We start from the raw sequence: 16,612 nt of genomic DNA, 5'->3' as shown, positions 1-16,612 counted from the left end.
TCTTTTATTTAATTTTCTTACCTAATTGCTCTGGCTGCAACCCCCAGGACAATGTTAAATAGAAGTGGCAAGAGCAGACATCCTTGTCTTGTTCCCGATGAGGGAGAAAACATTCAGTCTTTCATCATTAAATATGACATTAGCTGAGAGTTTCTCACAGATGTCCTCTGCCAAGGTTGAGTGTATTTATTACGTATTTGGACTTTACAAATGCCTTTTCTGTATCTGTTGAAATAACTACATGGTTTTTGCTTTTATTCTGCTGATATGGTGTACTACATTGATTGATTTTCATATATTAGAAAACCTTATATTTCTTGCAAGTTCTACCTGGTAATAGTGTATAATTCCTTATGTTGCTGGATTCAGATGACTAGTATTTTATTGAAGATTTTTACATCCATTTCATAAGAGGTATTAGTTTTTAGTTTTCTTCTGATGTCTTTGGGTGAAATTTTTAAAAGGTAAAATATCTTCCCACATTCCAAAAGGAGTCTTTTGTGCCTTTAGCCTTTTATTTGTTTCTAACTTTCCCCTGATTTATCTTAGCACTTAATTGTCATCAATCTGTCTTCATTCCCAATCAGAGGGTATTTCCATCTGGGTTTAGCAAGATGAGGGTGGGGGTGAGGTAGAGTAGGTGCATAAGATAGCTTTGAAAATCAGACAGATGTATCACGGAACCCTCATGTGAAAGAAGAAAAGATCTAGTGAATGAGAGCCTCCAAGATCTGGGCAGATGTTTGATATTTTAAATCAAAACAAAAACACTAGAGAGAAATTTGGGTGTGAAAGATCTTTGACAACTCTTACCTTAATAACAGAAAGACTCAGGGTCTTCCCTCTCATTCCACGGGGTTGCCACTATTGAATTGTAGACTTTTAATGGGTGAATTAGGGAATCCCTGGGTGGCTCAGTGGTTTAGCGCCTGCCTTTGGCTCCGGGCGTGATCCTGGAGTCCCGGGATCGAGTCCCACATCAGGCTCCCTGCGTGGAGCCTGCTTCTCCCTCTGCCTGTGTCTCTGCCTCTCTCTCTCTCTCTCTCTGTGTCTCATGAATAAATAAATAAAATCTTTAAAAAAATAAATGGGTGAATTGGATGGTATGTAAACTGTATCTCAAAACTATCATATAACAAAGATATGTGTTGATAATTTAAAAATCAAAATCATACAGAAGTACATAAAGTAGGAAATTAAAGTATTTCCTACTCCTGCCCCCAGTGCCATTCCTCAGGGGGATCTACCACTAATTATTTGGTGGATATCCTTTTGGATTTTTTTCTATGAACATAAACTATATATGTGTGTAATAAGCGTTATTTATTTATTTATTTATTTGAGAAAGAGAGAGCATGAGTGGGAAGAGGCGAAGGGCAGAGGCAAGCTCCCTGCTGAGTGGGGACCCCCCTGACACAGGCCTCGATCCCAGGATCCCGGGATCATGACCTGAACCAAAGGCAGATGCTTAATGGACTGAGCCACCCAGGCGCCCGTAGGTGTATATATTAAATGAGACCATACTATTCTTTATTTTTTGACTCAATATCTTATGGAAAACTTTCTATGTCCACACATGCACATCCTTGCCCTCTTTCTGAAGTAACTGTGATATGTCATACTATGCATATACACATGTCTTTAGTTCCTATGGCCCTTGCACTGCTTTTACAGACCTTTTCCTTCCTGTTCAGGATCAAGAGCAACATGGGTAGCAAATCCCTGTCCCATGACAGCATCTTCATGTTGGAACCCGAGCCTGAAAGATCAACCCATCAACTCTGCCCCTCTCCAGAGCCCAAGAGAGGCAGACCTCTACAGGTAATAGTGAACTCAAGCATCAGTGCCTAATTAGACTACTCCTCTTCCATTCCCTAGTCCTAATCTGCCAAAAAAGCAAGGAGTGGGGAATTTGGCCTTGTTTCTCAGCTGATTCTACCCCACAGAGTTATTGTAAAGAATGGAGAGTGTATAAATATATGGTGTGATTACCTAGTGCCCAGAACACAGTGTTGTCTGGCATAACCATATTCACTTTTCTTGACGCACCTCAAGAATGCTTTAAGTATTAAGACGGTGACATTCCACTGTCAATGTGCAGGCATTCCAACTGCCGTGTTTTTTCTTTCTTCAACAGCGAACTCAGGTTTCCCGAACTCTGCCTAGAACTGGAACTAGTAATGTGCATGGAGCTGTTTCTGGACTTATGTTTGAGGCTATGCCCCAATATGTGCCCAAAAGTGGAATCTGGGTTGGAGGCTCCAAGGCCCCTGAGGTAATAGAGTGGAATTGTGCAAAGTTTGGCAGCTGAGTCAAACAGATAGACCTATGCTTGAATTCTCGTGCTACTTGCTGGTTATGTGATCTTGGGCTGATTGCTTAACCTCTCTGAGCCTTGCTTTCCAGTGTATATTAATATTATACCCACTGTATAATATTAATATTAATATTAAATTTAATATCTACCTCAAACGGTTGTTTGTGAGGCTAGAATAAAGACTCAGAGAGGTTAAAGAAATTGCTCAATCTCACCCAGGTAGTAAGTGGTAATCTGACCCAGATGCGTTGACCTCAAAACCCATGGTCTTTCTAGTATCCCAGTCTTTCTAGTACCCCAGGCTTTAAGATATTCAGTTTCTTTGTACCTGCCTCAACAGGGAGAAGGATATACCTTTAGTCTTCATCAGATGTAGCCTATGCATAGAACAGCCTCTTACCTCCTGATAATCCTAACCATTACTCAGTTAGACTCTTCTGGAGCTCTGATCTAGAGATGTTCTAGGGGGAGCTGGAAATATTGCCAGGGACATAACCCTCAGCAGCTACCTTTCTCCTTCTCTCAGCTTGGGGGTGGGATGATACCCAAATATCCCTGTGTGACTGAGAAGGCCATACCAGGAGGAGCCCGTTTTCTACTTTCGCATTTGGCAAAAGGTGACTGGGGCTTATTTCTGATATGTCTGCTCAAGACTCTTTATCTCCCGTTCTGGTTTCTGTACTGTATGTGGCAGCTCTGCTGGCTACATTAACCGTGGAAGGTAGAGAAGCAAACACCAAGATGGTCGCCAATGGTGCCCATCTTATGGTTGTATAGCAGACCCTGGGTCAGCAGACTGTTGCCCTCTTGCACCACAGCAGCAAAGGTCACTTCTGCAAACTTTCCTGTCCTCAGTCTTGAACCTCAACACGAGCTTTTACTTGTCTCCACGGCTGCACTCCCTCACCACTCAGGGGCACAAATCCAGATGTGCATGACTGAGTGCTACACAGTTGTTTCTCACATTCAGAAAGGGGAATTCTGCTTCCTGGATGCCTCCCTCTCTCCTTCTTCTCTTAGTCCCAGCAACAGACAGGGAGATTCTCATAGCAGAGACATGCTGTTTCTCTAAAAAGGTGATTTATTGGGGGTGGAGGGGGAGGTGTGAAAATTCAAGGTAAAGATTCTAGGGGCATTTCCTCTCACAATGAAGGGGTTAGGAAAAGCCAAACAATAGTCCCAAGGCAATTTTTCTCAAACGATTGGTTTGGGCTCACTCCTCACATCTTTGGCCTGTTCCCTCAGTCCCTCTTCTGAGAAACAGAGCTGAAGACAGGGTATGGTGTTAACAGAACCTGAGCCATCAACCACCAGATCCACCTTTGCATGGGAATCTTCCTTTTGGTGCCAAGGTGACAACCCTCCATGACAGGGTCATTGAGAGCATTAAGTTGAGGGTCCTGATACCCCATGCTGCATAGAAGCTGAGAAAGTATGGAATTGACCAATGGCTGGGTCCCTTGAAGGGGCAGGAGTCATAATGGATTCTGTGACATTCAGAGCAACTGGAAGATTGTGGGAGACAAACTCCCAGTGTACAGTTCTGTCAGAAATACTGAGACTGAACCAGCGTTTTATCCCTTGACAGATTTTCACCTGATGTCTTATCTGAAGTGTTAGGAATGTGCGTGCCTTGATTATTCTCCAAGACATTTCATGTTCCTTTTATTTGAGGAAAATAGATGAGAAGATTTACTAGCAGATTGTTAGCATCTTCTTGTGGAATCAAACTGAATTCAGTAATTTAGGAACAGAGGGTGCAAAGTCACAGACCTGGGTCTCCCTCTGAGGCCCCCTCTTTTTAAGATTTTATTTACTTATTCATGAGACACACAGAAAGAGGTGGATACATAGGCAGAGGGAGAAGCAGGCTCCTCACAGAGAACCTGATGTGGGACTTGATCCCAGGATGGCAGGATTATGACCTGAGCCAAAGGCAGATGCTCAACCATCTGGTTCTTGCCCTTAAACTTCCTGAACTTGAGCATGGGACACCCCTTCCGAGCCCTTATAGTTAGGAGATAGGAGTGCACAATAGTTAAGAACATGGACCATAAAGGCAAGCAGACCTTTCAAATGCTTGTTCTGCCACCATGAGAATTAGGGCCAGTCACGTCCTCATTCAGACCCAGTTTTCCCCACCTGGAAGATGAGGATCACAAGATCAGATGCTTCAAAGAACTGTTGTAAAGTTCAAATGAAATACATCTACCTAGAGTGCTCCCTGCCTGACAGGGAGAAAGATCAAATCAATAATGTAACTGCCTACCTCTTCACCTGAAGGAACTTAAAAGAGGAGAGCAAACTAACCCCAAAGCTAGTGAGAGGAAGGAAAGAATACAGATTAAAGCAGAGTAAAGCCCTCAGTAAAAGTTAGTTGTCATGATTGCCATTATTGTTATTAGAATTGGACTTGGGGTTGGTGAATCTTTGAGACTTCTTCTCAAGAGCCCCCAGCAGGCCTGGTAGTAATAAGAGGGCACCTTAGATTCTAGCCAGGAGTGCTCCAGGGGCAGAACCTTGGAAAAATCCTCCTTTGGCTTTGAGAATTTGAGGACCATCTGTCCTGAACAGGAGCAGAGACTATGACAGAAGAAAGCATGTCAGTTCCATGACAGCAAAGATTTTGTTTGGGTCATTGCTATAGGCCCAATGCTTACAGTGGGCTGTGGCACACTGTAGATGCTTAGCTGGCATTTGTTAAAGATAAAATCAGAGATTCTGATCCACATCGAAATGACCATGGCAGAGACCAGTGCCTCAGATTCAAGTGTACTATGAAGTTCAAGTTGGAATGAACTAAATTAGTCTGCTGAAGCCCAAGGAAAATCCAAATGATCAATTTTTATCCCCTTAGGAAAACTAGTAAAACAGTTCTAATCAGGGCTAGTTCTGTAGATTTTCTAATAATTACAGAAGACCAATCTTGACAGGATTAAGATAAACAACCAATAGAGTCAAGATATGATCCAGACAATTCCTGGAATGACAGGAGCAAGGGTTATAGTTTGGATGCGAAGCCTAGATCTTAACCCTAAAACTTAACCTCCACAAGAACCAGACTTCCAAAGACAGGGCCAAAACCAAAACAAAGATCAGACCGAAATAAGATTTATAGTAAGCATTAGTTGAGAGATAACACCAGAATTCTGATTTTGATCAATTAAGCAATTCAAAATTTCTGTTTCTGTTTGGGGACTGGCAAAAGTGTGCAGCAATCCAGGGCATGACCCAAGGCTATTGGTCTGGTTTGCATAGGTACAAGAAGTGAAGACAAGGAGGTAGGAGATTCTTTTCTTGGCTTGTTTTCTCACTTTGGGTTCTTAGTCTCTCCATCCATTAAGCAACAAGAAAACACCAATAATTTGGAGGAAAGCACACAAGTTTTAAATTTTTCCTTATACTGTCCTTGACAGATCCCAACACGGCGCCCACGCCAACCCAGCATCAGCCCACCTCTAATCCAATCTGACACAAATTCTAATGACTTTGAAGTAAGCTCTGTTGATGAAGAGTCACCTAAGAGCTCATGGAGGAAAGCTTTACCACACAATATCTTGACATTGAAGAAGGTGAGTGTTAGCCCCATCCTAATTGGTAGGTTTTGTTGGGGAGCACAGGTCAGAGGCATAATCTCTTGCACTCCTTCTACTGTGGCTTAGCACTAGGGGGGCATCTGAGGAAGCCACGGCCATTTTTGACTTTTGATTTGCATGGTGATTTACATTTTCTGTCCAATTCTACAAACCGAATAATCAGCACTTTTGTTTGAAAGCAAGGGAAGACGGTATTATAGAAAACAATAATAGTTTGCAGATATTTTCAGTTATTTTAGGAAGAAAACAAGGGAGATTTTTATGGAAGTAAATCCTCTATGTTTGTGAATGCCAAAATCTCAAAGGTTAGGGCATGTAGTATTGTTTAGTAGATATACACCTATATGAAAAATCATTTGACACATGAGAGGGCATGTATGTGCATTTTATACAGGTAGGTTTGTCAACCAATAATATCCAATACAATTGGAAAATTAGTAGATTGTGCCTGTATCAGTACCTCCATTCTCAAACTAATGTGTGGTTAATTTAATTGGTTGTTATTGAACTTGAAAGGAATTTTAGAGATTTTATGTATGTGTATATGTATGTATGTATGTATGTATGTATGTATGTATGTATGTATTTGGGAGAGAGAGCAGAGGGGCAGAAGGGGGGGAAGAGGGACAAGCCAACTTTGTGCTGACCCAACCTTGGGCTCAATCCCACGACCCTGAGATCATGACCTGAGCTGAAACCAAGAGTCAGATGCTCAACCACCTGAGCCACCCAGGCAACCCAAACTTAAAAGGACTTTTTTTTTTTAATAATTAGGAGATATTTATTTTTTTAAAGATTTATTTATTTATTCATAGACACACACACACAGAGAGAGAGAGAGAGAGAGAGAGAGAGAGAGAAGGAGAGAGAGAGAGAGGCAGAGACACAGACAGAGGGAGAAGCAGGCTCCATGCAGGGAGCCTGATGTGGGACTCCATCCCAGGTCTCCAGGATCACACCCCAGGCTGCAGGCGGCACCAAACCACTGCGCCACAGGGGCTGCTCTTAAAAGGACTTTTAAAGTGAAATGGAGTTTAGAATAATTAACCTTTGGGACTTAAAAAGTAAACAGAAAGGTAATTGATAATGATGATAATATGCCAGTCAGCACAAAACTGTTTTGATGTTAGAAGATCCTATGGAGGGAAGCAGACTTCAGTTAGATGTGTCAACAACAAAAAAAAGCGGTCAAGTTAGGAACAAAGTTAAAGCACAGGCAGGTGTTAGGTGGATAAGGATGCTCACTGATTTATGGATCTAGACTGTATGTATGTTCTGCAGAATATGCTAAATCAGACCAATTAGTCTGAATTGGTAGGAAGACTGAATTACATAACATTTCTACTGTGATAAAATATACATAACAAAATTTATCATGTTAAAGTATACAATTCAGTGGCATTAAGTACTTTCACAATGCTATGCAACCATCCCCACTGTCTAGTTCCCGAATAGGTTTGGTTCCCCCAAACAGAAGCCCCATACTTATTAGGCAGTCACTCATCATTCCTCCCTCCTCTCAGCCCCTGGCAACCACACCAATCTGCTTTCTGTCTCTGGATTTGCCTATTCTGGACACTTTATATATATGTAATCATACAGTATATGGCCTTTTGCAAATGGCTTCTTTCACTGAGTACAATGTTTCTGAGGTTCATCCATGTTGTAGTATTTCAATCCTTTTTGTGGCTGAATTGCACTCCATTGTATGGATCTACCATGTTTAGCTATTCATCCACTGATAGACATTTGGGTCCTATCTACCTATCGACTATTGTGAATAGTGCTGCTATGAACAATCATATACAAGTTTTTGTTGGAACACTTGTTTTCAAATCTTTTTTTTCCTAAGATTTTATTCATTTATTCTTGAAAGACAGAGAGAGAGGCAGAGACACAGGCAGAGGGAGAAGCAGGTTCCATGCAGGGAGCCCAATGTGGGACTTGATCCTGTGACTCCAGGATCACACCCTGGGACAAAGGCAGGTGCTAAACCGCTGAGCCAGCTGGGCTGCCCTTGTTTTCAAATCTTTTGTGTGCCTACCTAGGAGTGGAACTGTTGGATCGTATGGTAATTCTACATTTAACTTTTTGAGGAACCACCAAACTGTTTTCCCCAGCAGCTACACCACTTTACATTCCCTCCTGCTGATGTGTAAGTCTTCTGATATCTCCAAATGCTGGCCAACACTTGTTATTTTCCAATTTAAAAAAAATTATTCTCGTGGCTGTGAAGTGGTATCTCATTGTGGTTTTGATTTGCATTTCCCTAGTGGCTAATGATGTTAGTTAAGCATCTTTTAATGTGTTTATTGACCATTTATAGATCTCCTTTGGAGAAATGTCTATTCAAGTCCTTTGCCCATTTTTAAATTGTGTTTGGTTTTTCTCTTGTTAAGAGTTCTTTATATATTGTGGATACTAGACCCTTTTCAGGTATATGATTTGCAAACACTTCCCCCATTCTGTGAGTTGTCTTTTTTAACTCTCTCAAAAGAATAACATTAAAAAATTTTTAATTTAATTTTGATGAAGTCCAGTTTATTGATATTTTTTCTTTTAGTACTTGTACTTTTGCTGTCATGTCAAAGAAACCACTGCCCATCTTAGATCATGAAGATTTACCCCTGTGTTTTCTTCTAAGAGTTTTAGCTCTTATATTTAGGTCTTTGATCCATTTCAAGTTCTTTTCTATATATGGTATGAGATAGGATCTAACTTCATTTTTTGCATGTGGCTATCCAGTTGTCACAGCACCATTTGTTGAAAAGACTTATTTCTTCCATTTAATGTTCTTGGCATGCTTGTTGCAAATCAGTTAACCACAGATGAATGGATTTATTTCTGGACTTCCAATTCTATTCCATTGATCTCTATGTCTGTCCTTATGCTAGTACTACACTGTCTTGATTTATCTAGTTTTGTAGTAAGGTTCAAAATCAGGAAGTGGGAATCTTCCTATTTTGTTCCTTTTTTCCCCTTTAAGATCATTTAGGCTTTTTGGGGTCCCTTGCAATTCCATATCAATTTTACAATAAGTTTTTCTTTTTTTTATTTTTATTTATTTATGATAGTCACAGAGAGAGAGAGAGAGGCAGAGACACAGGCAGAGGGAGAAGCAGGCTCCATGCACTGGGAGCCTGACGTGGGATTCGATCCCGGGTCTCCAGGATCGCGCCCTGGGCCAAAGGCAGGCGCTAAACCGCTGCGCCACCCAGGGATCCCAATAAGTTTTTCTATATCTTCTAAAAAGCACATCGGGAAGGTCACCTGATCTCAGGGTTCTGGGATCGAGCCCCACGTCAGGCTCCATGGGGAGCTCAGTAGGGAGTCTGCTTCTCCCTCTCCTTTTTCTGTCCGTCTCTCAGCTTGTGTACTCTCTCACTCTGTCAAATAAGTAAATAAAATCTTTAAAAATATTTTTTAAAAAGCACATTGGGATTGTGATAGGGATTGCTTTGAATTTTTAGATCACTTTGGGGAGTTGATCACCATCTTAACATTAAGCCTTCCAATTCATGAATGGGATGTCTGTCCATTTATTTAGGTCTTTAATTTCTTTCAGGATGTTTTATAGTTTATAGTGTACAAATCTTGCATTTCTTTGGTTAAGCTTATTTCTAACTTTTTATTTCTTTTTGATGCCATTGTGAATGGAAGTGTTTTCTTAATTACCTTTTTAGGTTATTCATGCCCAATGTATAGAAGTTCAACTAATTTCTGTGTGTTGATCCTGTATCTTTTAATTTTGATTAATTCATTTATTAGCTCTTGTAGATTTATGGAGATTCTTTAGAATTTTATTTTTTGTTAATTTTTTAATTTCTTTTTTTTCATATTATACCTTTTTTATTGACTTCTTTGTATAAATTCTCTTGGTATTTTCTTCTGCTTTTATGAAGAACGTAAAATCTATCTGGGAATTTTTTTCCCCAAACACTGTAATTTTCAATTTTAGGAATTTCTGTTTGGTTGCTTTTTTAAAGTTTGCATTTCTCTTTGAAACCCCTCACCTAAAAAAAAAAAAGAAACCCCTCACCTGACTATTCATTATAATTGTATTGACTATATCTATCTATCTATCTATAATATATATAATATAGTATATAATTTCCTATTAGTATATAATTTCCTATACATAAGATCAAGTCATTTGTAAATAGATTTGGTTTCACCTCTTCCTTTCCAATTTGCATGTTTTTGTTTCTTTTCCTTGCTTAATTGGCTAGAACTTCCAATAGAATGTTGAATAAAAGTGGCAAGAGTGAACATCCTTGTCTTATTCCTGATCTTAGGGGGAAGAATTTAAGTCCTTCACCATCGATTATGATGTTAGCTATAGATTTTTTCATATATACTTTCCACCCATATTTTGTTAGGTGTTTTTAGCATGAATAGGTATTGGTCTTGGATTTTGTCATATGCTTTTCTGCATCAATTGGGGTGATCATGCTACCTTTTCTTCATTTTATTAATACAGTGTATTACATCGGATGATTTTCATATGCAAACCTCCTTGCAATCCTGGGGTAAATCCCAACTGGTCATGCTATACAATAGCCTTAATATGCTGTTGGATTTGGTTTGCTAGCACTTTTGCATGTGTTTTTATGAGGGATATTGGTCTCTAGTGTTCTTTTCTCATGATACCTTTATCTGGCTTTGGAATCATGACAATGCTGGCCTTGCAGAATAAGGAAGTGTTCCCTCTTCTTTGTCTTTGAAATATGTAAGGATTGGTTTTAATTATTCCTTAAAAGTGTGGTAGAATTCATCAGTGAGGCCATCTGGTCCTGGTCTTTGTTGTCGTTGGGAAATTTTGATTACTGATTCAATCTCTACTTGTTACAAGTCAATTCAGATTTTATTTTTCTTCTTGGGTCAATTTTGGTAATTTGGGTGTATCTAAGAATGTATCCCTTTCATCTAGGTCATCTAATTTGTTGACATACATTTATGTATAGTATTGTCCTATCGTTCTTTTTGTTTTTTTTTTTTAAGGTCAGTAGTGATTGTCCTCTTTCACTTCTGATTTTAGTAATTTGTATCTTCCTTCCTTTTGCCTTAGTAAATCTCGCTAAAGATTTGTCCATTTTGTTTTACTTTTCAAAGAACCCATTTTTGGTTTCATTGATTTCCTCTATGGTTTCTCTATTCTCTTTTTTGTTATCTCCACCTTAATCTTTACCGTTTCCTTCCTTTTGCTAGCTTTGGGTTTAGTCTTCTCTTCTTCTAGTTCCTCACGGTGGGGAGTTAGGTTATTGATTTGTGATCTTTCTTCTTTGTTAACATAGGCATGTATATCTGTGAATTTCCAGGGACTGCTGTTACTGTATCACATAAATTATTTCGTGTTGTGGTTTAGGTTTTATTCACGACAAAGTATTTTGTAACTTTCCTTTTGGTTTCTTCTTTGATTTATTGGTTGCTTAAGGCTGTGTTGTTTAATTTCCACCTATTTGCAAATTTCCCAGCTTTCCCTCTGTTATTGATTTCTAGTTTCTTTTTTTTAAGATTTTATTTATTGATTCATGAGAGACACACAGAGAGAGGCAGAAGCATATACAGAGGGTGAAGTAGGCTCCCTGTGGGGAGCCCAATGCAGGACTCGATCCCAGGACCCTGGGATTATGACTTGAGCCAAAGGCAGATGCTCAACCACTGAACCACTCAGACGCCCCTGATTTTGCTGTGCTTCTGTTTGAAAATGAGAGCCTTCTGTCACACCAGAGTTAGGAGTGATTCACAACTCGGAAAACTCACTTGGAGAGCCTGTTAAGCCTATTATAAGGCCCCTCCCATGATAGTCTTATTCATCAGGTCTTGCTATATCTTTTGAAATGTATTTTTTTCAGTATTCACTACAGGTGACTCTGATGCTGGGAGTTGGGAGATCCTAGACCATATTTTCACTGCCCAGAGTTCCAGAGGGTCTATTTGAATCATTGATTTTATTAACTGTTTATTTAATTCACTTATGAGTTTAAGGGAAGTTGTAAAATATACACATACTCTATAGCCAGATGACATACTCTAAACTCAACAACAGAGATTCCCTTAGGGCTATTTTGAATCACATGCTTGAACTTGAGTGCCATAGTCAGGTGAGGATAATGCTTGATGGCTCTGCTCTCTTATTTTTAGCCCAGTTTCGAAGATAGCTATGGGTCTGTGTTTAGGTCTAATACCTAGAGATTTCTTAATGAGAGCCAATCAGGCATGGCGAGACTAGTGGCTATTTTTAAGTTTGATGGACTCTTGGTTTAAGCTATTGCTGGGAACAGCTAAGCTCTCACCTGCACACACTCAATCTACAAGTTGCCAGAATTTTGCTGAGCCGGATTTCGTTGTTATGCTATAGAGTCTCACTAAACAGTGCTTTTGTCTATAGTGCTTACACCATAAGGTTTAGGATGCCAAAGAAATTGAAAAAAAAATTTTAAATTAAATGTGCATTTACTTGCTGTCTAGGCATCATAAGTTAGTTTTCATGAAAAGCCAGTTACATGGTGTTCCTTTAGGGCTTCTGGATCCATAGACCTCCTTGACTTTTCCATTTACCTTCAGGTGGAACTAGTGAGGTCTCAGAAAGAGTAACTAAAATGATACAGAGAACAGAGGGGCTTTCTCCAAGCAATTTCTCAGAAAGGAAACATCTGGCGGAAACATTTAGCATAATCAATTTGCCAGTTCAGCAAACGTTTATTGAGCAACTACTATGTACCAAGCACAGTACTAGGGGTTAGGGATACTGTCATGAATAAAACAAATGAAAACTCTTCTTCATGGAGTTTATATGTGTAGTGGGAGATGTGGACAATAAATAAGATACATAAGCAAAATATACAGTATGTTAGTGATAAAAGTGCCAAGGAGAAAAGAAAAACAACATAGGAAGGGGATGATGAAGTGTCAGGGTGGAGGGATACAATTTTAAATAGGTTAGCCAGGGAAGATGTCACCGAGAAGGTGGCTTTTGTATTGGGACTTGAAGGAAGTGAGAGAGGCAGCCACATGTACATGGGGGAAGAGCATGCCCAGCAGAAGGAAGAGCATGCCCTTAGGGAGGAGCACACATGGAATGTTTGAAGTTCAGCAAACCAGCAGTATGTCTGGAACAGAAAGTGATGGGAGGCATAGTCACAGAGGTAACAGGAGATAGATTATGTGAGGTTAGTGGGAGTATGGACCTTATCATGTAGTCCCCAAATACCGGAACTATAAGATTGCCCTGAAGTATGAACACATTTCAGAACAACAAAACAAGAGACCTTACTCTGTACACTGAATGTTAAATTAACAACTCCACCAGATCACACAAGCAAATATATAGTACCCAGAAGAGGTGTTCTATAAATTCATGGATGAGAGTTGCATGAACAAGTTAGAAAAGGCCTCCGGAACCACTTTTAATTCTGTGTGACTGACCCCACAAAAGATAACTAGCATTCCATTCCTTCCCCTTTTCCTAGAATAAAAAACAGAACAGTGACCTGGATCTATCATTGGCCTGACCCGTTAGCACTGTGTTACACCCCAGGCATTGGAATCTCTGGCCATAAAAGAACCATATTTGGAACCAAGATAGTAGCTAAGGTTATCACTGAACCAACATAAAGTAGTGGGGGGTGGGTGGAATATGAAGAGATGTGAGAGCTGCAAATACCAAAGGGGACCCTAGTGCTATGTAAAGCTAGTTTGGAAAGAGCTAGTGAGTAAACAGAAATGAAGATTGTGTCCACCTGCTCAATTGTATCACTTTCCATTGGTGTGCAGGAGAGAGATGGCTTATCACCTGGCCTTCCAAGGGGCTCTCCTGACGCAAATATTGGGAGCTTCTCAGGAGTGGGAGGTGCTCTGGGGTGTGTTTTTGAGGTGTAGAAAATGCTATGTCAAGAAGCCTAGAGGAGAGTAGTTTGAGGCTCCTAGGAGGAACTCAACTGGGAGCCCCAGGGACCAGATAGTTCAGAGAGGTAGAAGCCAGCCATAATGAGGACAAGGTGACAGGCTCCATCCTCACCTCATTGGGGGTGGGGGTACTCAGGTCCTCCCATCAGCCTGGCGCCCTTGAACAGTAAATTTAAATAAAGGTAGTGTGCTGTTTCTGCAAATGCAGCTTACAGACAAGCCCTCTTTGAACCTGATTTTCTCCCCTCTACCCAGCCCTCCTATGGAGAAACCCCACAGCCCTGATGGGTTTTCCTGACACAGACTGTGCCTCTCACCCCAATCAGCCCCTCCTGTTAATTAAAGGGGTATAGGACAAGGGAAAACACAAATCCTTTGACCTTGTGAACTCCATTAAATGGTTGAGTTCCTGTCCTGAGGGCAAAAGGGAGCTCCTGAATCCTTTCTAAGCAGGGGAGCAACCTGAATTCATTTCCCCTTTCTTGTTTTCACCTACAAGGGACCCAGCAGAAGTGTGCGCCTTGCCTCTAAGGAGTCTATTGACCAGAAGGATTTTTTTCTTTAGGAATTCTTCAGCCAGAGAAGTTTCCAGCTTTTGAGACCAGTGGCAGCATAGGGAGATGACTCATTCCTTTTCTCCCCCTCTCTCCAGAGCTCCTTTGAGCCCTCACCTGGACCGATCCGCTCACAGTCGTTGACCACGTTTGCCATGATTGCCTCTCCTGGCAGCACTCACCTGCCCATGAGTTTCAACACCCCGGCCACCACCAAGGGCTGTTTGGATTCTTCAGCTGCTCGACACAAGATGGCTTTAAACCCCCGGAAACAAAAGAAAAAGAAGAACCCTCAAACCAGTGTAAGTCCTTCAAGAGGCCTAAGAACAAACTCCCATATAGTGAAAGAGGAGTTCCAACCTTCACAAACTGCTTCTTGGGGAGTGGTATGGTTTAGGGGATCCATGCCCTAAGTAAGGATGGTAAAGTCAAGGGCACTATCCCAAGTTTGACAACCCCTCACCCCGCCAGAGGTGAGCAAACTTGTATCTAGTGGGTAGGATGTACTACCCATGTGGTATTTACATAAAATGGACTGAAGAAAGCAGAAACAGTGGCTTAAACCCCAGGAATTGCTTATTGGCTTAGCGTCTGGGAATTCATTCAGCCCTCTTTGTAGAGGACATTCAACCATGGCCCAGATCAGGAAATTATTAATCAGGTAAGACCCATGAGTTACAAATTGCAGCCCCATTCAACTCATTTGGAGGCAAGGCTTCCAGCAACTCCAAGCATTCAGAATTCAGCTATTAATGCCCCTAGAAATCTCATTGTCACATAGATGTCCCAAAGTTGTGTCACATGATTTTCTAGCAGGCAAAAATACATTTAGGCAAGCCAATTATGTTAAAAACATGGCCACGAGACTCAGAGATCTGACAACAAGGAGAAGTGACAGTTGATAGCAGAGAAAGATGGCAGGAATGATCTGGGGCTATTTAGTAGAGGGATCAAGAACCATGCCCACCTCAGTAAATCTAAATCTCTCAGGGCCACACCATATCATAGTCCAGTGTAATCGATCATGTTCCTTATTTATCCAAGTCATCAAGAAAAGTTTATCTGTGTTTGATATCTGTTTAAGAAGATAGGGAAATAGTGCCTTTGGAAAAGATTTTTACTAAAAGGTAAAAGATATTGGTGTTGTAAATTTTAATTTGCTAAAAGATGTTGGTGTTTAAAAAGATGTGTCAGTTAGCTGGAAGATTCACTTTGGTCAAACACTCAATTCTTCAGTGACTCTGGGGTATAAGTAAAGGGTTGTGAATTGGAACTGGAAGACACTAAAAGATTTTGTAGTTATAAGCATTTTACAGGGGAGGACATTAAAGTACAAATAGTTGCCTAAGGTCACACACCCAGATGGTAGTAGAGCTAGGGCCAGAACCCAGTGTTGACCTCCAGCCCTGTACTCTTTTCACCCCACAGTGCATCAAGCTTAGACACCTCAATTTAACTTTAGAAATTAGGTGGCTTAGTTCATTAAGCATCTGACTCTTGATTTCAGCTCAAGTCAGATCTTGGGGTTGTGGGATTGAGCCCCGCGTCAGGCTCCCAGTTCAGCAGGAAGTCTGTTTGGGATTCTCTCCCTCTCCCTCAGTCCCTCCCCCAACTTGTATGCTCTCTCTCTAAAAATAAATAATTTTTTTTTTAAAAAAAGAAAGAGAACAAAATATGAATTGAAGAACAGTCAGGGACAGCAGGTCTGGGGGGCCCTCTGGTGGCCCTGAGAGTATCTCCTTGGTTGGTTGTCAAGCAGAAGGTGACCAATTACTATGCACTAAACACTATATATGCATTATCACCTGGACGTCTCACCACAAACCTGGGAGATGGGGAATGTTGGCTCAGGGAAAGGATGTATGGGCCTCTGACTCTCTTCCTTCAGCATAGCCTAATTAAGAAAAGGCCTGGGCATCACTTTCTAAGAAGGTCAGGACGTCTTCTTCCATGTGACTCTCCCTGACACATGGATGAATATGAAAGGGTCCAGGATCATGTTGGACACAGAGGCTGCTGCCACTTGCTCCTTGCTTTGGAGTTTCTTAGGTTCCCCCTCACCCCTAATTTATGGAGGTGGGCATAGAGATTTAGACATAGATGTGGGCATAGAGATTTAGAGAACAACCTGGCGAGGCTCACACAGTGAGTAAATACTGGAGCCGATATTCGAACCCAGGCCTATCTCAACCTCATTCATGCAAAAGTAAATTACTTTGAGCTGAGTATGTTTGCAC

The 16,612-nt window shown here is 40.9% G+C and overlaps 1 protein-coding gene across 7 annotated transcripts in view; it reads left to right on the top strand.

Annotated features, from left to right (window-relative positions):
* The window catches only part of KIAA1210 (acrosomal protein KIAA1210 homolog), a 58,483-nt gene that overhangs the window by 28,869 nt on the left and 13,002 nt on the right, over positions 1-16,612 (top strand). For 5 of the 7 annotated variants that reach the window (XM_038588170.1, XM_038588169.1, XM_038588167.1 and 2 more), the window contains exons 4-7: positions 1,695-1,821; positions 2,138-2,275; positions 5,734-5,889; positions 14,474-14,677. In XM_038588170.1, coding sequence (XP_038444098.1) covers positions 1,695-1,821; positions 2,138-2,275; positions 5,734-5,889; positions 14,474-14,677 — 625 coding nt within the window. The remainder of the gene's footprint in view (positions 1-1,694; positions 1,822-2,137; positions 2,276-5,733; positions 5,890-14,473; positions 14,678-16,612) is intronic. The other 2 variants (XM_038588168.1, XM_038588171.1) reach the window with 2 other exon arrangements.

Source organism: Canis lupus, chromosome X, assembly GCF_011100685.1.
Source record: "Canis lupus familiaris isolate Mischka breed German Shepherd chromosome X, alternate assembly UU_Cfam_GSD_1.0, whole genome shotgun sequence".
NCBI classification, from domain to species: domain Eukaryota; kingdom Metazoa; phylum Chordata; class Mammalia; order Carnivora; family Canidae; genus Canis; species Canis lupus.
Note: the sequence above shows the minus strand (reverse complement) of the source record. Positions and strands in the feature narration are given on the sequence as shown.